The sequence below is a fragment of the Protomyctophum bolini genome (genome assembly GCF_963924005.1).
Source record: "Protomyctophum bolini genome assembly, chromosome: 18".
NCBI classification, from domain to species: Eukaryota; Metazoa; Chordata; class Actinopteri; order Myctophiformes; family Myctophidae; genus Protomyctophum; species Protomyctophum bolini.
In genome coordinates, this window is record NC_137879.1 from 4,549,804 (window position 1) to 4,577,567 (window position 27,764).

At 44.6% G+C, this 27,764-nt stretch overlaps 1 protein-coding gene across 1 annotated transcript in view; it reads left to right on the forward strand.

Moving 5' to 3' along the window:
- The window catches only part of LOC308333113 (inactive all-trans-retinol 13,14-reductase), a gene marked incomplete at both ends in the record, with an annotated part of 43,269 nt that extends 15,788 nt beyond the window's left edge, over nt 1–27,481 (forward strand). Inside the window, 2 exons of the mRNA XM_080789308.1 lie at nt 26,501–26,555; nt 27,302–27,481. Of these exons, the coding sequence (XP_080645434.1) occupies nt 26,501–26,555; nt 27,302–27,481 (235 nt within the window). The remainder of the gene's footprint in view (nt 1–26,500; nt 26,556–27,301) is intronic.
- Between the last annotated feature and the right edge of the window lie 283 nt (nt 27,482–27,764).

Genomic DNA, 27,764 nt, shown 5'->3' on the forward strand with positions numbered 1-27,764 from the left:
TTGGCTGGCGGGGGCTGTGGGCTGAAGTGGGACGACCATGGGGGGATCTAGAGGAGATGAATGCCCCCTCTGTCCTACAGGCTACGGGCCCTGCTCGGTGGGACGCTGTGAGTGTTAGGTCTGTCCCAGCTGTAGGCTCTCCTCACTGGGATGCTGTCAGCACTAGCCCGCCTCTAAAAGCCCTGTGTGTCGCTACTGGCTGCACCGGGAAGAAACCTCTTAACTCCATATTTTGTATTTTGTAAATTAACCTGATCATGCACAAAAGCGTCAAAAATAGCAGAGCTAGAAACGTAGGGCGCAAGGCAGCGAGTTTTGAGCTTGTCAATCTGCTATTATTTTTTTTTGCAGTTTTGGGACATATGAGGTTTCCACCTGAAACTACGATTACGGTATTTGAAAACTTTAGTTAAAAGATCTTGATTATTACAAAACAAACATAATTTACCAATAGAGGGTACGCGCGTGACATCATCATCATACCAGGAAGTTATGCGGGAATGCACGTATTACTGAGTGGCAAAAAACTACTTTCTGGCCTTGACAGCCCATACATCCAAACAGAAAAGTTTGCATGAAATTACTTTAAACAACATTAAATTCACTTGCATGCGCATACCCTCTATATTAAGCCCAATTTTATACTTATGCTAGCTTGTACATCTCAGACTTTTACCTACAGTAAATAATCTAATCCACTTTTTATTTGTACTTACATTCAAATTATACTTTCAATTAAATGACAAGCCTATGGGTGAAATTAAAGGACTGAAAGTAGGTTTCTCTTTGATGATTTTTTCTTCTTTCCAGCTGCCACAGTAAGGACTGCATGGCTTCATTCCCAGATGGGATGATAACAAGGCTGCTTTAATATGAGCTGTCTAATCAAATACTTTAGCGGTTTTATTTGAAAGAAGTCCTGCTTGGAATTGAAAAGTTTATAACGCAGAATGATTCCACACTTTGGCCACTCGAGTCGGGGCTCCCCCCGAGCGCCAAAATGTCTGATAATCGGTTAGTGTATAAGGTCACCTTTGGTCTTGTTTTAAGCATAAGCGTTAGGCTATAGCCTATAACGTATAGCTCTGCTAAACCGTTATAACTACAGCTACCTGAAGAAGAAGGGAAAATAATGAGACCCAAAGGGCCAGACTGGAGTTGGTCTGAGAGGAGAGTGAAGAGGAGAGTTAATTACACTGTGACTCCGCCTGGCTAGAACTTCTCTGGACCGTAGCATGTAATTACGCCGGCTCCATAAATGTGCGCCACTCCACTAAAAATAGAGGTCAGCAGCATGGCTTCTTCTAACTCTTACTTTCCTGCCCAGCTGCCCCGGTCTGGCCTGCCGTCTGACTGACTCACTGAGCTATGGAGACACTATATGGGCTGTATTTTACGTGTCTTAAGTACCAGGTCTTATTCCCTAACTTGAGTAAACTAAAGACCTGGAGGCGTGATCAATGCTCTTTGGCCACTCAGAATAGCCAAATGGCATTGATCACGCCTCCAGGTCTTTAGTTTACTCAAGTTATAGGAATAAGACCTGGTATGGATGTTGAGTGGATGCCAGTGGTTGGACAAACAATGGGTTTGAACTTGGGACCCATTTTTTGGGACCTATTCTTTTATTTTATTTTATTTTATTTAATACCAAATGGACCCTTATGGGTCTGTAACTCTGAGAGTGGGGGGTGCGTACTTAGTTTAGACTATAGTCATTGGTTAGACATGAGTTAAGGTTAGGTTTAGGTGTGCTGCCCCGTGGGAGGTTAGGTTTAGGGTGAGGGTTTGAGATGGGTTGTAGATGTAGGACTGATGACTGGTCTAACCAATGACTATAGTCTAAACCAAAAACTGTCTAAACTACTACTGCACCCCTGAGAGTGTATACAATTGGAACCAAATGGACCCTTATGGGTCTGTAACTCTGAGAGTTAACATTTTCAGGGGGGAAAAAGTAAACACACCAAGACATTTCTAACAAATTAAGAATTTTCCAAATAATTTCTGAAATTGTCAAAAATATATGCATGTGAAATACGACGTGTTGTGCTATTTACACTATTAAATAGGGTGGTTTTAAGGACGCATTACACCGAACTTTGATTCTGCCTATGATGCCAGATTCTATGTCTGCCAATTAATGCTTTTCACAGAGTGGTCATTTCAGCTCGTCATTTCACGGATTTGTGGAGGGAGATAAGTTCTTCCCCCCCCCCCCCCCCCCCCCCCCCCCCACACACACCAACCACTTTCTCTTCCACAGGCATGCTAACACACGTCCTTATGTCAGCAGAGCAGAGGCCCAGAGGGCTGCCTGCCTCTTCAGAGCATGCAGACAGCCTGTATAGTCCACTACTCACTCTCAACTATGTCTGCTTTGGTCTCCACTCCACCCCTACTACTACTACTCTTTACCACTAGAGGCTTCCTCTCAACACCACCAACACCCCCTGGATCAGCCTAGTGTTAAATTGTGCGAGGTACTGTATCTCTGCCGCACGGCGCACGCCATCATCCCAAAACATTAACCCATTCTGACCTGAGATCAGATTCTAAAAATTTCTTCTATATGTCAGTCGCTCTTCGATTTTTCAAAAATAGCAGACCTACAAGCTCGTAGCGCGCCACTCGGTGGCGCGCTATGAGCTTGTAGATCTGCTATTTTTCAATAGCTAAAGCATAACATGATGCCAACACAAAAATGGGTTCAGAAACAAAAAAAAAGGTCAGAGAATCTCCCCCTTACTTGCCCAAGCCACTCCCAGACAGACACAGAGCTGAAACATGCCGATTGGTTGAGAGATACTGTAGCAGCACCGTACGTGGCTCTCAAAATGGGTCCGGGCCAGGACCACCCCCCCCCCCCCCCGCCTCCCTGGGGTCCAGTTCCCAGGGAAATGATGGATAGTTAGAGGAAGCAAATGGACCCTTACAGGTCTGTTCGTGGCCTGTAATAGTGCATGTGTTTCACCACCAGGGGTCCGTGGCTAATGATCACAGGTGGTGAGGAAACAATAGTCAGACAACCAATGTGACCACATTTGACTGAGGGCCTTTTTTTAATTTTCGTTTTTTCATGTCATATGAATCATAGCTTCAAATTGACATATTGGTTGTTCAGTTTCTGTCTGCCTGTGCCATTAACTCAGTTTTTCTCCTCTGGTGAAAAGCTGGAGTTTGTGCGATGGCAGGCTCCCAATCAAATCTAGTCAGACACCCACAAGTCAGACGGGGTGCATACTTAGTTTAGACTAGTCATTGGTTAGACATGGGTTAAGGTTAGGTTTAGGTGTGCTGCCCCGTGGGAGGTTAGGTTTAGGGTGAGGGTTTGAGATAGGTAAATTGTAGTTGTAGTTGTAGGATTAATCACTGGTCTAACCAATGACTAGTCTAAACCAAAAATTGTCTAAACTAAGTACTGCACCCAGACTCCCACTAGTCAGACACCCAAACAGCAACACTCAGTTCAGACGGGTCAGATTTTCTTTTAAACATGTTGAACAAAATCATAGCTTGCATTTGTTTTTTGGGGTCATCTCATATTGTGAACGTTGGTCTCATCTTCTGTCAGATGTAAGAAGAAGGAGGAGGTGGTTGGGGGGTGGAAGTCCTGCCCTAATGGCATGCATATATACCGAACTCTTGGGGTCGTCGGAATTACAAAAAAAAGAGAACCAGTGCTGTTACAGCTATAGGACGGACAGGCCATGATGAGGGCTGCTGGTCTCTCTCTACTCTTTGTTTTTTAAACATATATTTTTTATCCCACGATTTTGTAGCCCATTTTTCACCCCTGTGTCAATCATCTAATGTGATCCTGGGCTCTACACACCCTCCGCCAACCTAGTCCCCATATATGGGGGACAAGGGGAGAGCAACGGACTTGAACTCATGCTTCCTTCATGCCCGAGTGTCCAAGTTGCTCCTTTTCTACTCTTTGTTTTAAAGGCAGCTTTCATTCTTTCTTTTCCAGATGTGGAGGTGGAGGAGGGCCGGACGAGCTCTATAGGGCCCCTCCCCCGCTCCGCCTGGTGCTTGGCAGGGGAACCCAGCTGTAGAGCCTCCCTCCCTCCCTCTCTCCGCTGGAAGCTGGCCATGAGCAGCCAGCCCACACAGCTGCTTCCAATCAGCAAAGGGCCGAGTAGAGTATAGTACACGCCACGGCGCCGGGAAGACGCAGCGGTTTTAGTATAGCGTGGAGAGGAGAGGCCTGGACAAAGAAGACGGGCTTTAGTTTACAGACCCCCGCGAGCATCATGCGGGTGATAAAGAACGCTATCAAAAGATTTGGGAGCATCCCGTGGCAGTCTCAACCAATGATTGGCAAAAAAAAAACTGTGCACCGCTTCAGGCGACGACGTTTCTGTTGAGCTAAATGGAAAGTACAGTAGAAGAAGTTCTACTGTACTTTCTGTACTGAACTACAGCTGGCCGCTTTCTCTCTCCCCGTTTGTACGAAGATGTAAATCACTTCCTGAAGGCCGCCGTGCACATGTGGCCCAGGGAGCAGCACTTATAGCGCTATAGCGCACGTTGTTTAGCTTAGTTCTGCATCGGTGGAACACATGACACCCCCCCACACACACACACACACACACACACACACACACACACACACACACACACACACACACACACACCTCCTCCTCCCCCCAGTGGTCCCTATCTTCAGCATGATCTCTAGAACAGCTAGCGTTATAACCACCGTGGCTCTACTCTCCGGAATAATCCTCATGCTTTCTTGCTATGCTGTCAAGGAAAAGGAGTCCGTGTTGCAGAACTGGTGATTTAAAATAAACAAAATAATGATTCAAAAAGGACAAACGTGATCATAACCAGGGTTCTAATTCTGTATCCAACCTCCGTAGTGAACAAACAAAGTAAATATCTCTTCCTCTCAATAATGCGACCGCTTCCCTGCACACCAGAACAGACAGTAAACACAAGATATCCCATAATACTCCTCGTCCCAGACTCAGCCCGCCAACACAGTTAAAGGAACAATCCCCCTGTATATACCTTAGGGTTACAGCGTGTCCCAAACAATGGTTCGGGACCCATTTTTGGTTCATGGCATGCAACCATTTTTGTATGGGTATGTGCGTGCGTCTGTGGTGTGCATGTGTGCACACATGCCTTTTCAGAAAGTCTCAAAGGTTTTGAAAGTATAGCAGATCTTAATTGATTTATTCATAATGTATTTTGTGGTGTGTTTGGGTGCTGTCGTCGGGGAGACAACGGATTATTTCTCTTTTGGGTCTCGAGCTGATAAAGGTTTGGGACCCACCCCCTGCTCTGGAAAGAGGAACCGAAGGTTCTTCTACTGCTGTGGAAGGGGGGGGGGGGTGGAGGGGAGGGGGGGCGGAGAGGAGAGGAGGGGGGAGAGGAGGGGGCGGAGGGGAGAGGAGAGGAGGGTACGCTGTTGGGAATCGGAAGATACCATTTAACTCCCTATAAAAACCTTGGGAATGAGCTGCATGCCAGACCCATACGTATTGTCTACACCAGTGGTGCCCAAAAGGTAGACCGTGATCTAGCACCAGTAGATCACAAAGGCTGTGCAGGTAGAACACATGACATGCCCCTAAAAATTATGTAATAGGCTATATATTATAATGGCATCTGCCACATGAATTAAAGTGATTGATTGACATCCTGTCAGCTCAAATCCACAAGGCGATATATATGCCTATACTTTCTTTTCAAGAATGCAGCACTGCATAAACGTCAGTATAGCATTCCAAAGTTATATAGAAAATAACCCTATACCAATTCCATTTTCCCCACAAAATGTTCTCTCATTCCAAGTGCGTTTGTCTTATAACGCCAGTGCCGCAATTCTAAAGACCCCTCTGGTAGATTTCTTTTACTATTTCCAGCATTGGGATAATATTTTAGTTTTTGGTCATTTTGAAAGTAGCTCTCAAGTCAAAAAAGTGTGGGCATGCACGCCTGGTCTACACCCATGGTCATGCTTCCAGAAAAAAGCCTGTCACTTATAAATATCTGTCACAGCTCATTGGGAATGCTGAGATTCTGGGGAATTAATTGTAGGGCTCTGTTTTTAGTCTGTTTTCTTTTTCCTTGTTGTTTTTGTTACTGTAGCTGTATACTTTGTTTTACTACTGTTTCAAACTGAGTGTTTAGACTAGAGTGCTGATAAATACCATTTTTTAAGCATTAACATTTATTATGTTCTGTCCTTCTTGAACGGTGCAGTCATTGTGCTATAAGTGCTCAAATAATTTGTCTCCCATCCTGAGGAAAACGCCCACAGTAGCTATAAGGCCTGACTCACACCTTCGCAACAGATTGATGTATGCTTGTTGTATGAGATGTATAGCAAGCTCGCATTGCATTTCCAATGGGAGTCACATGGTTTGACACAACATTTGTGTTGTACGGCTTTCGGCTGTGTTTCGACTGCCCCCTCCTCCCCCTCATACAACACAAATGTTGTGTCAAACCATGTGACTCCCATTGGAAAAGCATTGCAAGCTTGCATCAGCTATACATCTCATACAACAAGCATACATCAGTCTGTTGTAAAGGTGTGAGTCAGGCCTAAGGCTGCATGTTGTGCACAATCTGCACATGCATGAATGTGAGCGTGCATGCAACGTTGTCATGGACTGAACATGTACGTACGTTAATTTGAGGGTCCCAGTTTGGGGGGGGGGGGGGGGGGGGGGGGGGGTTATTTGAGAAGGAGGACACCCTCTACAAAACAGAACTATATCTTTAATACAAAACTTCATTTCTTTCTTAGAAATCTTGTTTCAGCTGAGATTAATTTATTAGTGACGTTAAGAATTCAGCTTCTTCCTATTGGCCGATCAGGCCTTCCTGTCTGAACATCAGTTTGTGGAAAGTAACTAAGTACGTTTACTTGAGTACAATTTTGAGGTATTTGTACTTTACTTGAGTACGTCAAACTCTCAGTACTTTTACTTCTACTCCACTACATTTCAGAGGCAAATATTGTGCTTTTACTCCTTATTTGACAACTTTAGTCACTAGTTACTTTGTAGATTTTGATTATTATTACAAAACATACATTGGCCACTTCAGCCCTACACATTTTGGCCATTTTGAAAATAGCAGATCTGCTATTTTCAAAAGATTATTATACATTTGAAAACTTGAGTTTTACGTCATACTGTCTGAGCAAATAGGGATAGTGTCTATTTTTCATCATGACAATGTACGATAAGAGCGCCATGCACTCACTTCACATGGGTGTGATTATTTTTATTATTCATAACTACTTAATTAGTATATAAAATAATATAAATCTGCAAAGTGGCTAACTATAAAGCTGCCAAATAAATGTAGTGGAGTAAAAAGTAGAACATTCGCCTCTATCTGAGACGTGGTATAGTGGTCGAGCAGGAGTACGAACTAAGTGTCAAGAAACGGAAATACCCGAGGAAATTAAAGGTACTAATATTAACGGATACTTATGTACTCGAGTATAAAAACACACGTAGTTACATCAGTGCAGATAAGCTGACTCAGCCGTGTGGAATGTGTCATGGCAAACGTTCAACTTTCCCTTTTTTTCCTCCTCCTTCAGCTGTGAGCAATATATTTCCTGTACGGCTGCTCTGCACATTTTCGATTATAAATTATGTTGCATGTAAGAGTTTTGGTAGGAAGGGAGAGAGACAAGAGTCTGGAACAGAGAGAGAGAGAGAGAGAGAGAGAGGCCCACGGAGAGGAGAACATTTTGGAGTCTGGCTTAATCGGCGGCACATCTGCAGTAAAACCGAGAGAGAGAGAGAGAGAGAGAGAGAGAGAGAGAGAGAGAGAGAGAGAGAGAGACCACCTCTTTGTGGTCACATCTCACAACAAGAAGGAGGTTTTTGTTTTTCGTATGGATCCCCATTAGCTTCCACAAAGTGGTCGCTATAATCTTCCTGGGGTCCACACAAACATGTATACAATAAAAACAGACAAGATCTACAGTAGTTATCAGCAAAAAACAGTGAACTCGCTCTGTATTTAACAGAGACAACAACGACCAATAGTAACAAATACAGTGTTTACACTAAAATAAATAATACAATGAGAAATAAGGTTAAAAAATATAGGAAAATGTACCCTTATGGGTCACTCCGTGACCTGCTGCGAGCTTGTATGTATACATCTGCTCATTTTGAACATTGAAAAAAGTAAAGATGTAACACTGGCGGTCCCTGGGTGGCACAAAGTATTTTCAGATGGGGGTCCGTGGCCAAACACATATCAGTTTAGGGCCGGGGGTCCTTGACATAATGACAATGTTTATCTCCATGTGTAGTGGCTCACAGCCTCAGCCTGATGGCCTCAAAAGTGTAATACCTTGATGCCATCGTAATTGGCAGATTTTATACTTTTATAAATAGCTGATCTACAATCTCACAACGCGTCGCAACTTGTAGATCTGCCATTTTCAGCATGCAACCAAGTGGAAAATGACGGATCTCTTGTCCACTATAATAGTCAGACTAACATTTTTGTCTAGTTTTTATTTGTTGACGAAATTGTCAATATATTTAGTCTTATAGTTTTAGTCATGATAGCTTAGTTTTCATTTAGTTTCCATTTTGTTTTCGTCAGTGGAAAAAGGTAGTCGACAGACAGTTTTCGTCATGGTTTTAGTCAACGAAATCAACACCAGAAATCAACCAGTGGTCCGGGAACCACTGGTGGTCCCGACCGGACCACTGGTTGAAAACCCACCACTGCATTAGGGGAACACCTCCATGGACGAGGGGGGTAGAACCATCAGACGCCTGCTGCAGAATGTGAGTGTGTGTTCTTTATCTGATGCTTTTATATTGTCTCCTCAGGTGACACCACCTGGCAACAGCAACAAACAGTTGACCTCCGACCTTCCATTCCTAAAGAGATGCCAGGAATGGAATGGCAGACCAATTATGTCACTAGCTCCTCCCACCCGAGGACCAACCACCAAGAACATTTACATGAGTATAAGAATAACTAGAAAAGTCGCAATTATGAAAAATTGCAAAGTGTGGTTGCCGCAGTCGCTTACATAGGCCTCTCCCACTAATATTGTCAGCCAATTAGTAAAACATAGATTGGTTACATAACCAACAGCCAATTAGCTAGTATCTAGTAGCAGTATCTATATATCTTAGTATCTTTATATATTAGACTCCACTACATGTTTACGAAGGGGGGCTGAAGTTACATTATGAATGAACCATGTAAGCCCCCTTTCTTTATAATAACCTTTAGTGAAAATATAGCAGATCTATAAGCTCACAGCGCAAATTAGGAAGGTATAGTGGCTTCTGAACGGGTAGTATAAATCAGTGGTTCTCCCCAAATTGACACTATTTAGCTTGCGGACCCCCATTTGAAAAGACATGCCAGAGACCCCTCCATAAGAGAAGATTTTTACGGCTCTAGCAGTGATTCTCATTCTCAACCCGTTTAATTTCAAGGACCCCCAGTTTGACATGCGTTAGTCTACGGACCCCCATTTAATGGCATTTCTATCTCTAGGACCCTCAATTAATATATTGTAAAATCAATGTTATTAAAACAGGTCCATTTGGTTCCATTTGTACACTCTCAGAGTTACAGACCCATAAGTGTCTATTTGGTTCCTATAACTATCATTTAGCTGGGGACCCCCTGGAACTCACTCAGGTACCCCTGGGGGTCCCCGGACCCCACTTTGGGAACCAATGGTATATATAATACAGTATAGCCACGATGCATTGTGTAAACAGCCCAGAGTAGAGCAGACCTAAATCCAGGTATGAAGTTAAAATGGTGTTTAGGTTAGGTGTGGATGTGTTACTGTAATAAGCCCTTTCACCCTAGCATCCATATTTGGGGGGCGTGTATGTCATTATAGGCGAAAATGTCAAACACATTGCTCACATTGCTATGCATTGTAAGCATGTCGATGGGCTACTGTACTTTGGAACATATAATATATGTTCCAAACATATGGTTGTCTAAACTATACAACCATATAACGACTTCACATAATATGTGAAGTCGTTATGGTTTTGTATAGTTTAGACTGCGTTGAACTCAATCTCACAGATCTGGAAGCTTTGGAGAAATTGGATACGCAGTACCAAAACAAAAGCCACAACCAATGAGGAAACACTTTATACTCGAGTGTGTTCGATTTTATTTAGACTTTATATTCTACTCCACTATACAATTATTTGAAAACCCTCAGTTACAACTAAGTTAACTTGCAGATTTAGATCATTTACTGTGGGAGGCGTGGGGGAAATGGAGGACAGGGGGAATCTATGAAACAATTCAAGGCCAACATGTACTGTAAACAGGATTATAGGCTGATTCATGGGTATGTTTGTGTGTTTTGGTCTGGATTTCTCCTTTAAGCGATTCAAAAATGGCTTGTAGATGTGCCATTCTCTTCTCCTGACACTGTCGTACGACAACGTATAAATGGTGCATTTACTGTATATAGCGCCTTTATCCAAGGCGCTGTACATAGATTATGGATTACATTCACCCATTCACACACACATTCACACCGATAGCGGAAGAAACCATGCAAGGCACCGTACCAACCAGCACATCAGGAGCAATTAGGAGTTCAGTGTCTTGCTCAAGGACACTAGCTTCGACGCTGACTCTGGGGGAGCCCGGGTTCGAGCTGGCAACCCTGCGGTTACCATCCAGCCCCTCTATCCCTGAGCCACCACCCCCACCACCCCCGCCTATAAACGAGGCTACAGTCAGTTGGCACAGTTGTGGGGCAACATGACAGCATGGCGGGTTGCGCAACGCTCTGCCAGAGGAAGATATTTATCATTCAAACAAAACGTACAATCACCACCTGGAAAACCACAGAACTGTGTCTCTATTGTGTTTGTGTGGTCATATCATAGTTTTCGCTGTATTACAACTAGGATCGCACGGAGGATAAGAACCTCTGGCTTGATTCCAGCCCTGGGAATATTGCAAATGATTTTGGACAATCATTCTCATGTTCTCTGCTGATTGTTATATGTGTGGGAGTTTTTATCACTGTTGCACACAAAAGACCATTGTGTGCGATGAAGACATTAATGCATGCAGTAGTTGAACATTTCTAAAGGACACATACATTTGCAATCTTTGTGACAGATACAGATTAGAAGACGATTATTGGAAACTTGATTCTGTAACAAAAACAGAAAGCTCTTGGTTGGGAGAAATTATTAACCAAGCAAATTAATTAAGAACATGTCGATCTTCTAATCGTGTGAGTGTATAATAACTCTTCAGTGAGGAAATTCTCAATGACCACTCAGTTATACTGTAACTGTTGCACCTTTTACTGTCCGTTTCTGAATTACACTGGTTTATTTACTTTAGTTTACTATCCATCCATCTTCAACCACTTACGTATCTTATCTGAACTTCTCACCCTATCTCTAAGGGAGATATGCCAGCCACCCGTCAATTCTTTTAAATTTCGGCCGCTTGTATTCGCAACCTTATTCTTTCGCTCATGAGTCATGACCGAAATAATTTCGTCACAACAGTGCGTACAACACAACAGTTGTATTAATGCCCAACAATCGAATAAACTGTCTAATCTCACATTTCACTATGGAGGGTATGCGCACATGCTTAAAGTGAATGGCACATCGAGTGGCAAAGCAACATGCAAAGTGAGTTTAACATTGTTTAACCCATTCTGACCGGGCACCCATTTTGGTGTTGGCATCATGTTATGCTTTAGCTATTGAAAAATAGCAGATCTACAAGCTCATAGCGCGCCACCGAGTGGCGCGCTACGAGCTTGTAGGTCTGCTATTTTTGAAAAATTCGAAGAACGACTGACATTTTTAGAATCTGATCTCAGGTCAGAATGGGTTCATCAGACCAGTGTGTGTCCAGTGGAAACCTCGTATGAATCTGATCTCAGGTCAGAATGGGTTAATGCAATCAGACAGGACTTTTCTGTTTGGATGTATGGGCTGTCAAGGCCAGAAAGTAGTTTTTTGCCACTCAGTAGGCATTCCTGCACTTGATGATGATGTCACACGCATACCTTCTATATTGACGTTGTTCCCAATCCCTGACATCTCATCTCCTCCACCAAACGGTGCCACCCACCCAGTAAACGCTAGCTCACCCCCCCTTAACCCATTCTGACCTGAGATCAGATTCATACGAGGTTTCCACTGGACAACACACTGGTCTTGATTAACCCATTCTGACCTGAGATCAGATTCTAAAAAATGTCAGTCGTTCGATTTTTCAAAAATAGCAGACCTACAAGCTCGTATCGCGCCACTCGGTGGCGCGATATGAGCTTGTAGATCTGCTATTTTTCAGTAGCTAAAGCACGACATGATGCTAACACCAAAATGGGTGCCCGGTCAGAATGGGTTAACGCATCCATCATTTCCCTCTGTCCGTATCTAGTGTGGGCTCATGTTTACAAGGTATAACACAGCTTGGGAAGTTGGGGGTGAGCCCGCTATTGGCCGGGGGAAGACAGAGAGAATGCAAGGGAGAGGCTTCTGTCTGTGAGAGTGATATTCCAGCTAACCTCGCATCATGGAGGATCCAGCGAGCTATTCTTCTTGTGCCGTTTTTGATACTGACTGAGACCAGACTTGCTACGTTTATTTCCCTCGGAGGCAATAAAGTATTGTCCTTTTCCCCCGTTAGAGCTGAGACAAATAGAAAATTACAACTATAGCTGGGAAGAGTTACTTAGCACTGCTGTTTCTGCAGGGCTTGGAGCTGAGCGTTTATGAACAACTGGCTGTGACTGACACAGAGAATGGAAACTGAGTGGAAAAACATCTGTTTTGTCTGTTAACATGAACAACACTTTTGTTTCATGTCTTCTCCAGGTCTGCCCCGAAGGCCTCTTCTCCCAAATGTTTTTTTTTTTGGGGAGGGGGTCCCCAGATGACTAGCTTAATGTGCAACATTGTAAACAAACCAATATATAGTATAAGTGTATACATCTACACATTTCTAAAGTGACAATATAATATAAAACGGTCAAACAATAGCCGATCTACAAGCTATCACAACACTATTTTCACAATATTTAGCTGTGGAAACTGAGAACCACTGGCTTATAGATGACAGTGCTGGAAAAGAGAGCTTTCACAGCGCTGCCGAGACATGCGTTGGTCTTGATCTTCAGTGTTTATTTTAGGACTTAGCAGTTAGCACACAGACATGAGGAGGAGGAGGGTTTGACCAGAAGGTGGCAGAATCAGTTCCCTGATGGCTTTCCTTCTCCGCCTCCAGTCCACACTGTTTGTTATGTCAGCCATAGAGCTGTTCGGCCCTCCTCCTCCTCCTCCTCCTCCAGTGAACGGACACAATACATAATTTCACATTAAGAACAACTACTGTAGGCTACAGTTAGTCATGAACTTATGAAGCAAGTAAGTGGTGATAATAAAACACTAAAAAGGGCTCTCTGATGTCGGCTAATTAAGGCTCTATCCCTATGCAAACAGAGGCAGGCGTGCCCTGCAGATGTTGTGCCCTGCACTGCAACCTCTCGAGGTCCTGTGTGTGTGTGTGTGTGTGTGTGTGCCTATACCTTTTCTATCAAGTTAAAAAAGGAAAAAAAGATTTTTGTAATGTCTAACTGAAAAAGATAGAAATAAATCATTCATTAGTTGCTTATAAGTGAAACTTGTCACAAGCTACCCTGTGTTGGGTGAGGTACTTTATACTGTGCAACCTTTTAGCACAACTCGACATAATCAAATGATGGCAAAGCACGCAGTTTGCGTTTATTCAGTAGGACATAAAGGAGACCAAATATCATCTGATTGATTGACTGATTGATTGATTGATTGATTGATTGAGACCACACAGATGACGAGATGGTTTGGCCCAATTTGGCCCCCATCAGTTAAACAAACTTATTTAAATTAGTCAACCCCAATTTGACTGTTTTAGGATCCTGGGCAGAGCTGCAGTATAGTGAGAGAGATGATTGTGATGTGTTTTCTTGAATAAATAACCTAAAGTTTCTAGCTTGCCATCTATTCGTTTACAATAATAAAAAGACATATATAGTTCTATTAACTGTCTACCTCACTACAAAAATACAAGTAAGCCTATAGAGCGCTGAAGTCCTGACGTCACTGCCTCATCCCCTGGTTCTAAAGTCCTGACGTCACTCGCTCATCCCCAACGTTCTAAAGTCCTGACGTCACTCGCTCATCCCCTGGTTTCTAAAGTCCTGACGTCACTCGCTCATCCCCTGGTTCTAAAGTCCTGACGTCACTCGCTCATCCCCTGGTTCTAAAGTCCTGACGTCACTCGCTCATCCCCTGGTTCTAAAGTGCTGACGTCACTCGCTCATCCCCTGGTTCTAAAGTCAATGACGTCACTGGCTCATCCCCTGGTTCTGCCTGGTTCACGGAAGTAATTTCTCTACAGAGAATAACATGGGCTCATCTTAAAAAGCAATTGTGGTCCAAAAATAAAAAAGCAGTCTCTGCGTTATTGTCAGGGAGGTGTCTCTGTATCGTTTACAAATTCAGCAGCAGTAACAATAGCGTTTTCTCTCAGTCAGTTGATTCTTCATATCCATATGAGTGAAGCGGCCGGGATGACATCAGATTATACTAGAGACAAGGTTTGCGTGGCACTGCTAAGTCAAAGTGGTTTCAGACCATTTCTGTCATTGTTATAACAATGACACTCATTGAACTGGAATTGTATTGAAAGTGATTTCTCTAGTCTATCCGCTTCAGGCTCTGCCCCCTCTCTCTCTCTCTCTCTCTCTCTCTCTCTCTCTCTCTCATTTCCAGTGCAGTAAAGAAAGACATTGGGTGGTTATTGTTGAAGCAGACAGTGAGCCTCATGATTCACCCTTTCCACAGTTCTCCAGTGTTTGGGCTTGGAGCAGCAGAGTGAGTTACAGTCCCCCAGACTCCCCCTGTCTGGGAGTGGGACGAGCCACCGTATATAGCTGGTACAGATAGCTAGGGGTAGACACAATATCAGACCGACAGTCTCACATATATTAACCTGACTTACGGCAGTATTGAGTTCACAATTAAGTTCCCTCCTCCTGCCTGCATCTGGGCTCTCTCAAGCAGAAACGATGAACCCGAAGCAGCGGGACAAAAACCTGATATATCCAGACTGGGTGGTACTGGGCAGGTATAAATAGGGACAGGTAGATTGGCGTGGAGGGCAGAGAGTGGCGTTAAGCGGGCAGGGCCAATGTGTGCAAATATAGCAAAAATAGCCGATCTACAAGCTCAAAACGCTACGATTTTTGGCCCTCTGGAGTGAGTGTGGAAAGTTGTCAAAGTTGCACACCCCTGCTCTATATAGTACATGCTCTGATTGGTCCACCCATCTGACCAATGAACACTGCAGCCGAAGTGGGCCCTGGTCTTAGAGGATACAGTATATATTAATAGAGATGGCACCCGGAGGAAATGTGGTATTGCAGCACTGGTCCGTTGACTATGTGCATGTTCATGATGACACGTGAACGTTGTTTCATACGTGAACGTGTGCAATGATATAGTCAACGGCCCAGCGCGTTCACGATGTGGCCCAATCCATCCCAGAATGCACTCTGTTCCTACCCGGAACGAGGAGTGAAATCGCCTCATGTGCCTTTTGAGCAACTTAATGCAAGTGGATGGGAGGAGAAATCTGGTGCCATCTCTATTAATTATTTCTAAGGCCCTGGTCCAACATTTCTGTTAGGGTTTACCTCAAAGGGCGGTACAGAGTCTGTTATTTGATTGATTGACATATTTGACTGAAAAGCACATCCATATTGCATAAACATAATTTATACATATATCTGACAAAAGTATAAAACACATTCAAGCTTGAAAGTGTATTTCCATAATTGTGGTCCTTTGTTATTTTCACCCAAAACTATAGGAAACAGCCTTAATCCAGTTATTTGAATCTGTGTATAAAAGGAAAATTATTCAGGTCTCTGATGCTGTTCTCATAGTTTCAAAAATTCACTGCACACATCATTCTTTCCCAAAATATTCACGTTCTTTCCCCAAAATAGCACATTCTAATTGAGTTTGGGAGTGTCGGGTTTCCAGAAACAGCTATTTGTATGAGGCTCTTATGTGATGTGGTGTCTGAAGAATGACTTTAAGCACATCTAAAATGTTGGTGGTTATGGTTATGGTTCTGCAGAGGGGGGGAGAGGGGTGCGTATACTGTCTATGTATGGCAGAGGTGCCCACGCTGTTTTTACTTTAGACGGACTGACCTCATGCTTCCTTCTATGCATGAGGAGTCCAAGCAGCTTAAGCCATGAGAAAACATGCTTTCAGATTTTATATACTGTATGTATAGTATGTAGGCCTACTGTACGTACCGCTTTAGTTAACGGTTTAGCTGGATGGAATATAGCTCCAGGCTATGTTAAAAGCACTAGCTAACTTGTTATGGCTTGTGCTAGCCTGAAGTTACTGGAGAAAGAGAGACACTACTTCACCCTGGAGTTACTGGAAAAAGAGAGATACTACTTCACCCCTGGAGAGAGGTGCAAGAATGACTCTCTCTCATGCACGCACGCACGCGCACAACACACACACACACACACACACACACACACACACACACACACACACACACACACACACACACACACCACACACACACACAGTAAGACGAAACTTCACATGTGCAGGAATGAAGCTCTCCTCACACACAGACAAAACACGCTCACCTGCAGGTGCACGCGCACAGCACACACGGCCACACATACTGTATAAACACTCATGCGTATCATGTGACCCTTGCAGTGTTTGTCACTTTTCTTTTGCATTATTAAATAAACTAATAAACCGGGGGACGTGGGGTGCGGGTGCCTATATCCTCTGTGCTACGTTTCTCGATTGTGACCTTTTGACCTATATATTCATCACAAAACTTCAACCATCTCTTTAGTGCATTTTACTGACGTACAGGTCTGATGTCAGGATCTGTATAATTTCGGTGGGAGTGTTCTTGTGTTTCTCGTACCTTATTTTGTAGCTATAGTTGTTACTGTCTTGTCTGACCTACTCTGCAGTGATACATGGTATGTATAATATGTTGTAGTTCACCTGTGTCCTGTTTTGGTTGAGTCTCAAAATGAGTCTTCAGGAAATAAATCAGTTCAATTAAAATAAAACAAAACGATCCTCTTCAATTTGCAATGTGAAATATCCTCTTTCTGTTCAGGCAATGGGGGGGCAAACTCCTCTTGCTCTCAGTTAAGTGGGCCTATTTTCCATATATATGGAGTTGGCTTACCTGTATGTTCCTTAGGTGAATATGGTTGACTCAAAACAGGCAAATCCAAGGAAATCCTGAAGGACAACTCCTGCTCCAAACGATTCACTCCTCAGCTCCAATTCTCCCGGCCTGGATTCCAAACGCAGTGGAGCTTGAAGATCTACAGGCCTGTTTCCCAGGTAGTTTGCTCCAACTTGAGCCACTTCAAGGATAAAATAAAAACACAAGGATAAAATAAAAACACTGGGTAACGAATGTTGAGTAGAGTGCTGGACAACTGTCATGCAGAGCTGCTCCCAGCATACAAACAAACTTCTTCCACCCTGATTCACACACACCTGTGGCAATGTCAGTGGTGAGCAGGGAGATTGCCAGGTGATTGAGTGGTGATGGCTTGTCAATTATTCAATTAGTCAATTAAGAGTCAATTGTGACTGGCCGTCACAAGGTATTGTGTACAGTGAGTCACAGTATTCAAATCGTCATTTATGCATACATAAATACATATGCGTACATAAGAATACATAGTTCAGGATTGATTGTGGTACAGTTATACAAACATTTGCAAGTAATATATTGTTGCTGTCCGGAGGAAAATGGAATAATATACATTTTTAAGGAAATTAAGAAAACCTTATATTTTGTAATACTGCCTCTCAAAGTTGGTGTTGTGACTTTAGATATTGTCAATGACTTGCATGAGAAGAAGAGAGGTGGTTAGTTGTTTTAGCAGACAGTTTGAGGGTCCAAGTCCAAGGGTAAAGGGTGTTCAATATCACTGATTTATGGGGGGGGGGGGGAAATTATGTTATGAGGTTTTCCTCCGGACAGCAGAGATATTAGAATCACCGATGGGTCTGGTTTTGGTCTGGAGTCCATCCGGAAGAGATTTTATTACTCATTGATCCTTTTCCATGAGTAAACACTGCCGCTGATCATCCAAATGATTTGAACGGCCTTATTAAATGTTCCAGTTTGGAATGTAAGCTCTGAAGGAGGCTGATGGCTAGCCTACGGTTCTGGGAGTGTGGATGGGAAGATTGTTAGATTTTCCGGAACATGGAGAGCTACCGTTTGTCCCATCAAATACAAATACAAAATAATAACAAGACAGTTATGTTCATGTTCGTTTTTTCAGCTGTGTACGAACTGTAAATGTTTTGTGACCAAAAGCTAAAGTTAGTAGTACTGTAGAAATGGAGCACAGACTCAGTCACCCAGCAGCAGCACAGCCTCCTAAGTGACTCCAGATGTTATAGAGATTGAATTTGTGTGCAGGAGAGAGAGAGAGCGAGGGAAAGGGAGAGAGAGAGAGAGAGAGAGAGAGCTGGAGAGAGACAGAGAGAGAGAGAGAGAACAAAAAGATGTTTCCCTTTTCTCTCAGTAATGCATAACGCATGCTCCGGTCGCATGGCGGCGGTGGACCGATCTATAAGCTCACACTGCGTCGCGGAATGCGACACCTTGTGAGCTTACAGATCAGCTATTGACATTAATGTCATACAACAGAGTATAAATGTGAGATCAATCCTTATTTCTCTGCTTGCTATCCCGTGCTGTACTCTTATTTTACTGTAATGTACTGTACTACAGTACTGTACTGTACGCGTCTGCCATGACATGAAAAGAAGTGGAGGGGGAAAAAAGCAATTCTCTCCTGCAGCCAAGATATCAAGTTTCTTTAAAGCCGAGTGGAAAAAAAGAACCGTTCAACAACGCAGTCAGTGGCTTTGTTGAACATTTGGAGCAAAAGGCAGCAACCGATGCCTGGAAATAAATAGATCTGCTATTTTCATCATGCAACCAAGTGTAAAATGACTTCTACTGGATCTCTTGTCCACTAGTCTCTTCCTAACATTTCTGTCTAGTTTGTTGACGAAATTGTCAGTATATTGGTGTTAGTTTTAGTCAATATAGCTTAGTTTTAATTTAGTTTCCATTTTGTTTTCCTCAGTGAAAGAAAAAGCACTACACTGTAGTATGTAACTGTTCCGCTTCTACCCCTGATTTGAACCCACGGTTTCCTGCACAATTAAGTGCTGTCATTTATACCATTAATCTGATAGAGCCGTCCTGCTTGCTCAGGGGATATAAATTAAATCTTGACCATCAGGTCAAAATCCGTGTCAGATACTGTGTCTATGTAGGTGAGACATGACCTTTGACACCATTGGGGGGCACCTTTGGGGTCGCAGGCGTGGATCGCAGGCGTGGATCACATATTATGCCAACACCCATCAATGCGTTACACATACATTCTGGAGTTTATTTAATAAACTCCAGAAGAAGTCTAGGACGTCCCTATAGTTGATTATGGAAACCATGATAAGGACAGAATGAGCAGGAACACGCTTGCATCTCATATCGTACAGTCAGTCCCTCTGATGCAGTAGTAGACACTCATCATGTCATGGTTATCAATAATATGCGTATGCAGCAGGTATATGGGCTGGCCCTCCCATCAGGCAGAACAGGCAGTTGTCTAGGGCATGGGAGGGGGGGGGGCATCCACCAAGCAAAAAATAAAACCCCACAGTGATTTAGAACACAAGGGGGCCATGGTCATTTTTCACGAAGAATCCTGCTTAGGGCACCAAATTGCTCAGGGCCGGTACAATATCACAACCGTACCCACGCACGTGTAGCCACTGCAAAACCTGTTGACAGCTCAGCGGTGGCGCATGCAGGCCACGGAATTCTCCCCTCTCTCTCTCTCTCTCTCACACACACACTCACACACACACACACACACACACAAAATCCTATCCCCAAGGGCGCAAGGCAAGTGCAGGGTGTGGCTGAGTGAGATTGGGGGCCGTGCGCGGCGTGCCCAGAGGGGCCGGTCTATAGGCTGGGTGGGTGGGAGAGGGTGGAGACTGGACCCTCCCCCGCCCCTCCCCCCCCCCCCCCACCCATGAGGGTGGAGACTGGAGGAGCCCCCCCCCCCCCCCCCCCCCCCAAACCAACCTCCTGAACTGTCTGTCAGCATGCCTCGAGTGCTTTTAGCATGAGGGCTGCTCCCCCCCCCCCCCCCCCTCCCACCGTGTGCTGTGTGTGGACGCACCACTGGAAGGGGTGTGTGTGTGTGTGTGTGTGTGTGTGTGGGGATGGGGGGGCTTCGTTGAATTGAAGAACTTAAGCAATGCACAAAACAGGTAGAGACAGGACCCAAAATTAGCAGCGAGAGATCGGCTGGGGGGGGCGGGGGGAGGGTGTGAGGGGGACACAGGTTCAAAGAAGAGGGGGATGAGTGAAGATGTGGCACATACTGTAAATGAGAGAGAGAGAGAGAGAGAGAGAGAGCATAAACACATCTAGTGAGCATGTTTATCTGCCTGTCATGATTGCAGCTCTCAGCAGGGCCTGCAGTGCAGAAAACAGATGAGCCTTATAAGAAGAATACTTTAGAATACACAAGCCAATTCCTCCTGTTCATTACATAATATACTGTAAGTCACTTTGACTATATAAAAAGGTGGAAACCTTCTGTCATGGAGGCACATGGCATTGGGCAGTAGCAGATAGTGATCTGCGTTAAGGATTGCTTCCTAATGGAGCCTTGTAAAAAGCTATAGGGCCGTTCTGAGTTCTGAGGAGGAATGCAGCCTGCTCAGTGTCTCAACACGTTGGGAGAGAGAGAGAGAGAGAGAGAGAGGTGGGCTGTGAGGGAAGTCCAGCGACCAAGCCTTTTAATGTCCTCCGTACAGTTGGTTTATGATTCATAAATAACGATTGTCTGTCTTTCTCTGTCTTCATAATAATTAATGTTTCTGCAAAACGACTTCACTCCATTCGCAGCTGCAGGGAGGCAACGAACATTCCCCACCAACGCCGAAGGAAGAAATGACACTCTTTTCCGTTTTCCGAGTCACCTATGAAGCTATGATCAGAGTCATTCTTTCCATTATTGTATTCCTGTGCTTTGTGGTGGTTAGGCCATTGGGTTTAAGGGAACCCCTTTTGGTGTTTGAACTGCATTATGTTCCACTTTAGCTATTGAAAAATAGCAGATCTACAAGCTCATATGAGCTTGTAGGTCTGCTATTTTTTTTTAATCGTTTTTAACTCAAATCTTTGCTTCTGGGGGGGTCCCTGGAACAACATATTTTCAGATGGGGGTCGGTGGACAATTACATATAGTTTTGGGGGTCCTAGTTTTGGGGGTCCTTGACATGAAAATGTTTGAGAATATGACTGACATATAAAACATAGGTATTTCAGAAAACTGTCAGGATTTAGAAGATATTTGTAGAATCGTCGTCAGGTCAAAATAGCACTGCATTTCTGGAGAGTGCTGGGGAGCAGCAAACGTGGGTTTTGACCCTGATCTGAGATGTACATGTCGGAGGCGTCGAGAGTTTTGTGGCTAAAATACACCTGGGTTTTAAGCTGTATTACTTTATAGTGTATATACTGTAAATAGTCACTGACCTGGCGTTAGTCCTCTATTCACGTGCTGTAACTTTTGGATGTTGCTGTATACATGTTTTATTTGAGTCCATCAAGTCCTTCAAAAGACGCGTACACTAGGATAAACCGGCCCTAATATTATGTCAGTGCAAAGAAACCACCTTGTTTGTCTATGAAATTTATTTTGACAGGTGATATTTTCATCTCTAATCCACTTGACTCTGCGGCGACCGTCTGGTGTGGGCTGCAATGTTTATAATTGTAGTTATTTGGGCCGTCGTCAAGTGAGGAGGTGTGTGTGTGTGTGTGTGTGTGTGTGTGTGTGTGTGTGCGTGTGCGTGTGTGTGTGTGTGTGCGTGTGTGTGGAAAGTGCCATGTTTAAACGTGGACGACCACAGTCATTGTCAGGTACGAAAGTATAACAATTAGACCATAATGAGAAGTCTCACCTCGGCTAAGTGCTCGCCACACCCCTGCTGCTTTCCCCCCCTCTCAGTGTATAAGCACACCTAAGAGTCCATGCGCGGGCAAAAGAAGCTGTCTGCCGTCTTCTCTTCCGGGGTTTTTAAGACAGCTGGTGGATGGAAATGGAAGCTCCACCCCGTGCGGCAGATTGCCGCGTCGGACAGATTCCCGGGAAAAGCTTTCCCCAGCGGAAATCTGCCTCGTGGGTGGAGCTTCATTTCCATCCTACCCGCTGTCTATAATCCCCGGAAGAGACGTCGGCAGACGGCTTCTTTTGGCCGCGCATGGAAGTTCAGGTGCAGGCTGTCTCTCTCTCTCTGAACTCACTCCAAAACATCTGTCCGCTCGACAACCTCAATGAATGACATCTGCGCTGTCTGCCAGTCCCTCCCTCCCACTCACTCACTCACTCTCTCTCTCTCTCTCACACACGCACACGCGCACACACGCACACACACACACATACACACCACCAGCAGCAGCAGCGTGTTAGCAGGTCGTTTTATTGCATGCGAGTGTATCTGTGTTAACTGTCACTTACATTACTTACACTACATAATGTACACTGCCATGTTTGATATCTGTCGCTATACTGTAAGACAGTGGTTCTCAAAGTGGGGTCCTGGGGACCCCCAGGGGTCCTTGAGGGAGTTCCAGGGGGTCCCCAGCTAAATGATAGTTAGGAACCAAATGGACCCTGATGGGTCTCTAACGCTCAGAGTTAAATTAACATCGATTTTACGATATAAATTGGGGTCCCAATGCATGGCAAACTGAGGGTCCTTGAAATTAAAATGCTTGAGAATCACTGAAAGAGCTGTGATGAATTGAAAACGGTGGGCCCTGTTGCAAACAAGTGTAATGCTTTATGGTGTCGTCCACTCACAGTTAACAGTTTTTGTATTGTATTCTGCAAACTGTTAATACATAAATCAATCAATCAATCAATCAAATAAAAGTCTTCTCTTATGGGGGTCCTTGGCGTGTATTTTCTAATGGGAGTCCGCAGGCTAATTAGAGTCAATTTGGGGGTCCTGGACATGAAAAGGTTTGGGAACCACTTGTTTGATATCTGTCGCTACTGTAAGCAACCACAATCTGCATCGCACTGAGGACTGAGTTTCTACTGTATGTCATAAAAGCATATTATGCCTATTAATAGTATATTTGACTGTATTAGAATATTTGACATGCGTTCTGTTTTACTTGTTTCTTCCTTTCTCTATTCTTCTCCTCTTCCTTGAAACTGCAAATGCTTATATGACACATAGCATTCACCTGCCTTCTTTTTGTTTTTACACCTAATAGCGCGCCACCGAGTGGCGCGCTACGAGCTTGTAGATCTGCTATTTTTTGAAAAATCAAAGCACGACTGACATAGAAACATAGCTTTATCAGAAAACTGTCAGGATGTAGAAGACATTTTTAAAATCTGATCTCAGGTCAGAATGGGTTAGACTCGCTGGGCTAGACCAGTAGCTCTCAAAGTGGGGTTCAGGGAGAACGTATACCCCACTCAGGGTTCCTTGAGAGCTTTCCCAAATGGTCAGTAACTTAACATACAGTATACAAATGGAGGCCGTTAATAAAGGGTCCATTTGGTTCAATTTGTACGCTCTCACGAGTTATGGCCGGGGGGGTCCTTGACATTGAAACGTTTGGGCTATAGGTGATTCAGTCCCACCGTCCGTCCACAGACAATCTCACTTGGATTCACTGGGAATAATATCTGTTGCACGCACGCCTCGAATGACTCATTCTGTTTAATCAGGGCTGCACAAAAATGTGACCCCCCCTCCCCTCCCCCCCTTTGAACAAATGAACTATAAAGACATCTAGTATAATCTGTATTTCATTCAGGTTTTCCTCGTCTTACACATGCAGACAAAGTGCCACGTATACTAGTAAGCTTCGTTACGCACGCAAAACATCTTTCTCTTTGAGCAAATTAACTTGGCCACAGTAGAGTGATTCTCAATGAGAAGAAGAATATCCGTCGCTATTAGAAGGGCCTGCGCGCGTGTGTGACTGTGTGTGTGTGTGTGTGTGTGTGTGTGTGTGTTCACTCAGAATGCATCCACCATTTACATTCAAACAAAGCAATGTTTTTTTGGCCAAAGCGCTTCAGCCTCTCCCTGCATCTCTTGCTCACGTTCTCTCTTCTATTCTCTTCCTCTCTCGTTCGTTCGTTCGTTGGGGAGTGCAGAGGACATGGTTTGTTTCGTATTCTTTGCGTCCCGGCCAAGTATACTCCCTCTGTTGATGTGGCAGGCCTGGGAAATGAGCGCTCCATGCCTTGTGTCAGGCAAGAGAGAGTGAGAGAGAGAAAGAGAGAGAGAGAAAAGAACCTCCTCTTTTTCATCTTTTGTGTGCAAACGTGGACAAATGCAGACAGTGATTATACTGACAGTGACTCACGGGGCAGTGACACAACATTTCAAGAGAGAGAGAGAGAGAGAGGTGTCCACGAAACTGAACTGCTTCAGCGTGGTCCAAAGAAGTCAAAGGATGTGTGCGCGTGCATTTGTGCGTGTGCGTGCGTGCGTGCACATGCGCAAGTGTGTCTGGGGGTCTTCCATAAAATGCTGAGTGTTGATGTAACTCTGACAGTTTCCAAAAATGGTTCCATTTGTAAAGATGGTTCAATGTGAAACACTGTGAAATGTGTTTAGCAGATTTATTTTTTACATTTATTACTGGAAACTGCATGGAAGGAAGAACTATGGCGGAGAGAGAGAGAGAGAGAGAGAGAGAGAGAGAGAGAGAATGACATTGAGCTGAAGTCATGGGCTATAGCGTAGCGTGAGGCTGTGTTGCTACTAGCCCAGCATCAAACCATTAGGCAGAGAATGCCGCTCCGCCATGTCTGGAACCTGTACGGCGGCGTGGCCATTGAAGTTTTAACTAAGGCTTCAAAAGAAAATAAGTATAGGGCCTCCGTTAAGACGATTTTGTGCAAAAACGGAAGCCCGAACTGTGATTTATAAAAGGGAAAATCACAACTGTGAGGGGCGCTAATTTATTAAAGTCTAACTAACTGTTGCTATGTGATGATGATGATGTAAAACAAACAGTGTCAAAACAAACATTAAATTCTCTTTATTGTTAATGGCATGTAATATTTGTGTTAGGGACAAGATGACGTACATTTTCCCTTCATTGTCAATGGCGTTTTCTTAAAACAAACATTGAACTAAAAACAAACATTAAACCTGTATATAAGAGGGGGTATCGCCCCTCAAAAACAAAACCCACGTCTCGATACCAAAATCAGCGGACTACGTTGTTTTGCTTCAGGAACGGTTTTCTCAGCTACACCGTGTGAGCCAAAGTAATGTGTTTCAATCCAAGATGTGTGCTCCGTCATATAGCCAGGAAACCCGAGACAAATTCATGATATACTAGATAATATATAACCATCTATCTCAAAAAACAGACCGGTCCGGCATGTGGATCTGTCACGGCCGGGAGACGGAGTATTAATACATGGCTGAACACGGTGCTCTGGATGGACCGGGCAGCACTGAAAGACAAGTCGAACACTTTCCATGAGGTGATGTGGAAAGACATAATGATGGAGTGGAGACAGGGGGGGGGGGTTAGCCAGGCAGATAGAGAGAGAGAGAGAGAGAGAGAGAGAGAGAGAGAGAGAGGCAGACAGACAGAGGAAAAAAGAGAATTGGAGAGAGAGAGAGAGAGAGAGAGGGAGAGAGAGAGAGAGAGACAGAGAGAGAGAGAGAGAGAGAGAGATAGAGAGAGAGACAGAGGAAAAAAGAGAATTGGAGAGAGAGAGAGAGAGAGAGAGAGAGAGAGAGGGAGAGAGAGAGATAGAGAGAGAGACAGAGGAAAAAAGAGAATTGGAGAGAGAGAGAGAGAGAGAGAGAGAGGGAGAGAGAGAGAGAGAGAGAGAGAGAGAGAGAGAGAGAGAGGCAGACAGAGGAAAAAAGAGAATTGGAGAGAGAATGAGAGGGAGAGAGAGAGAGAGTGAGAGACACTGAAACCATCCTTCCATCCTGAAGCATAGCTCAAGACGATCCAAAAAGTGGGGAGGGGCAAACCGTTTATCTAAATAATGGCCTTTAGCGAATGAGAGCTCAGTTCTGACATCCGTTTAGCCCGCCTACTCCCAATGCACCCTGACACCCCCCCCCCCCCAACACACACACACACACACACACACACACACACACACACACACACACAGTTCCATTGCTGTAGTGAAGAGCGTTACGTGGAGACTGCTGTTTCTCCTTACCGATGCCCTCTCTCTCCCCCTTGGCTCTCTCTCTCTCTCTCTCTCTCTCTCTCTCTGTTTTCTCCTCCTTCTGAGTTCTGTATCTCTTGATTCTCTTCCCTGGTATTTCCTCAGGCCGTGGCGTGAACAGAACAGCGGTCTGTCGGCCCCCTGGCTGAAACACACCGAGGCTGAACTTATATAGTTTGGCTGGTTTTTCTTTTCGCGAACAGAGACATGTTCATGCAGCGTTCTCTCTGCATGTGTGCAGAGAGAAAGAGAGAGAGAGAGAGAGAGAGAGAGAGAGAGAGAGAGAGAGAGAGAGAGATGTTCGCAATACCTGACAACAGGTGCAACCGGGAAAGTGCAACGTCAAAAGTATACCGCAGGCTCTGGTCGCAGGGATGCATACGTTGCACAGTCCGACATAGGTCAGTCCGACATCCGTGGCCGGTTAAGACACACGCGTGGCCGGTTAAGACACACGCGTGGCCGGTTAAGACACACGCGTGGCCGGTTATAAGACACATGCGTGTCCCTGGTCGCAGGGACACTGACCTCGATTATACGTCTCTTAATTGTCTCGAGGTTACGGTGACCGAGTGACGTGTAAAAATACACGTCCACCTGAACTGTTATGTCTCGGTTTATTCACACTCATTCTTTCCCACATGCAGCAGCCGTGGCCCATGGCAGGCATGGGAATCATTTGTTTCAGTGAGTCACTGAAACAGTAACGTGTCTCTCCTGCTCTGGAGACCACCAGATTTCTTGAAACAATTAAGCAATAAGCATCCGAAGGTCGCCTTCCTAATTCCCATGCAAACCAAACCCTTAATGTCAGTGTGCTTTCAAGAAACACAAACAAACACAAAGAGAAAAACTATGACGTGGATTATTATTATTCATCCCCTTCCTCTTCTTGACTGCTTCCAGAGGCTGCGTTACCCTCACGCGCCTCCAGAGGCTGCGTTACCCTCACGCGCCTCCAGAGGCTGCGTTACCCTCACGCGCCTCCAGAGGCTGCGTTACCCTCACGCGCCTCCAGAGGCTGCGTTACCCTCACGCGCCTCCAGAGGCTGCGTTACCCTCACGCGCCGACGGGAGGCGTTTTGAAACCTTCAACGTCTTCAGGCTCAAATGTTTATCCGCTCAGATCCTTGGACGGGGGACAAGCTTTGTGGAGAAACCAAATAAAGTCTTCTCCCTCTCTCTAAAACTCTCTCTCTCTCGCACATCCTCCCATTCTGTCTCAACTGTACACCTCTCTCTCTCTCTCTCTCTCTCTCTCTCTCTCTCTCTCTCTACAGTGAGCTCAGCTGAATTCCAACAGCTAATACAGTACTTGATCATCCTCAGATTGTTCTGCTATACTGCCAGCTCATGGAACCACGACAGG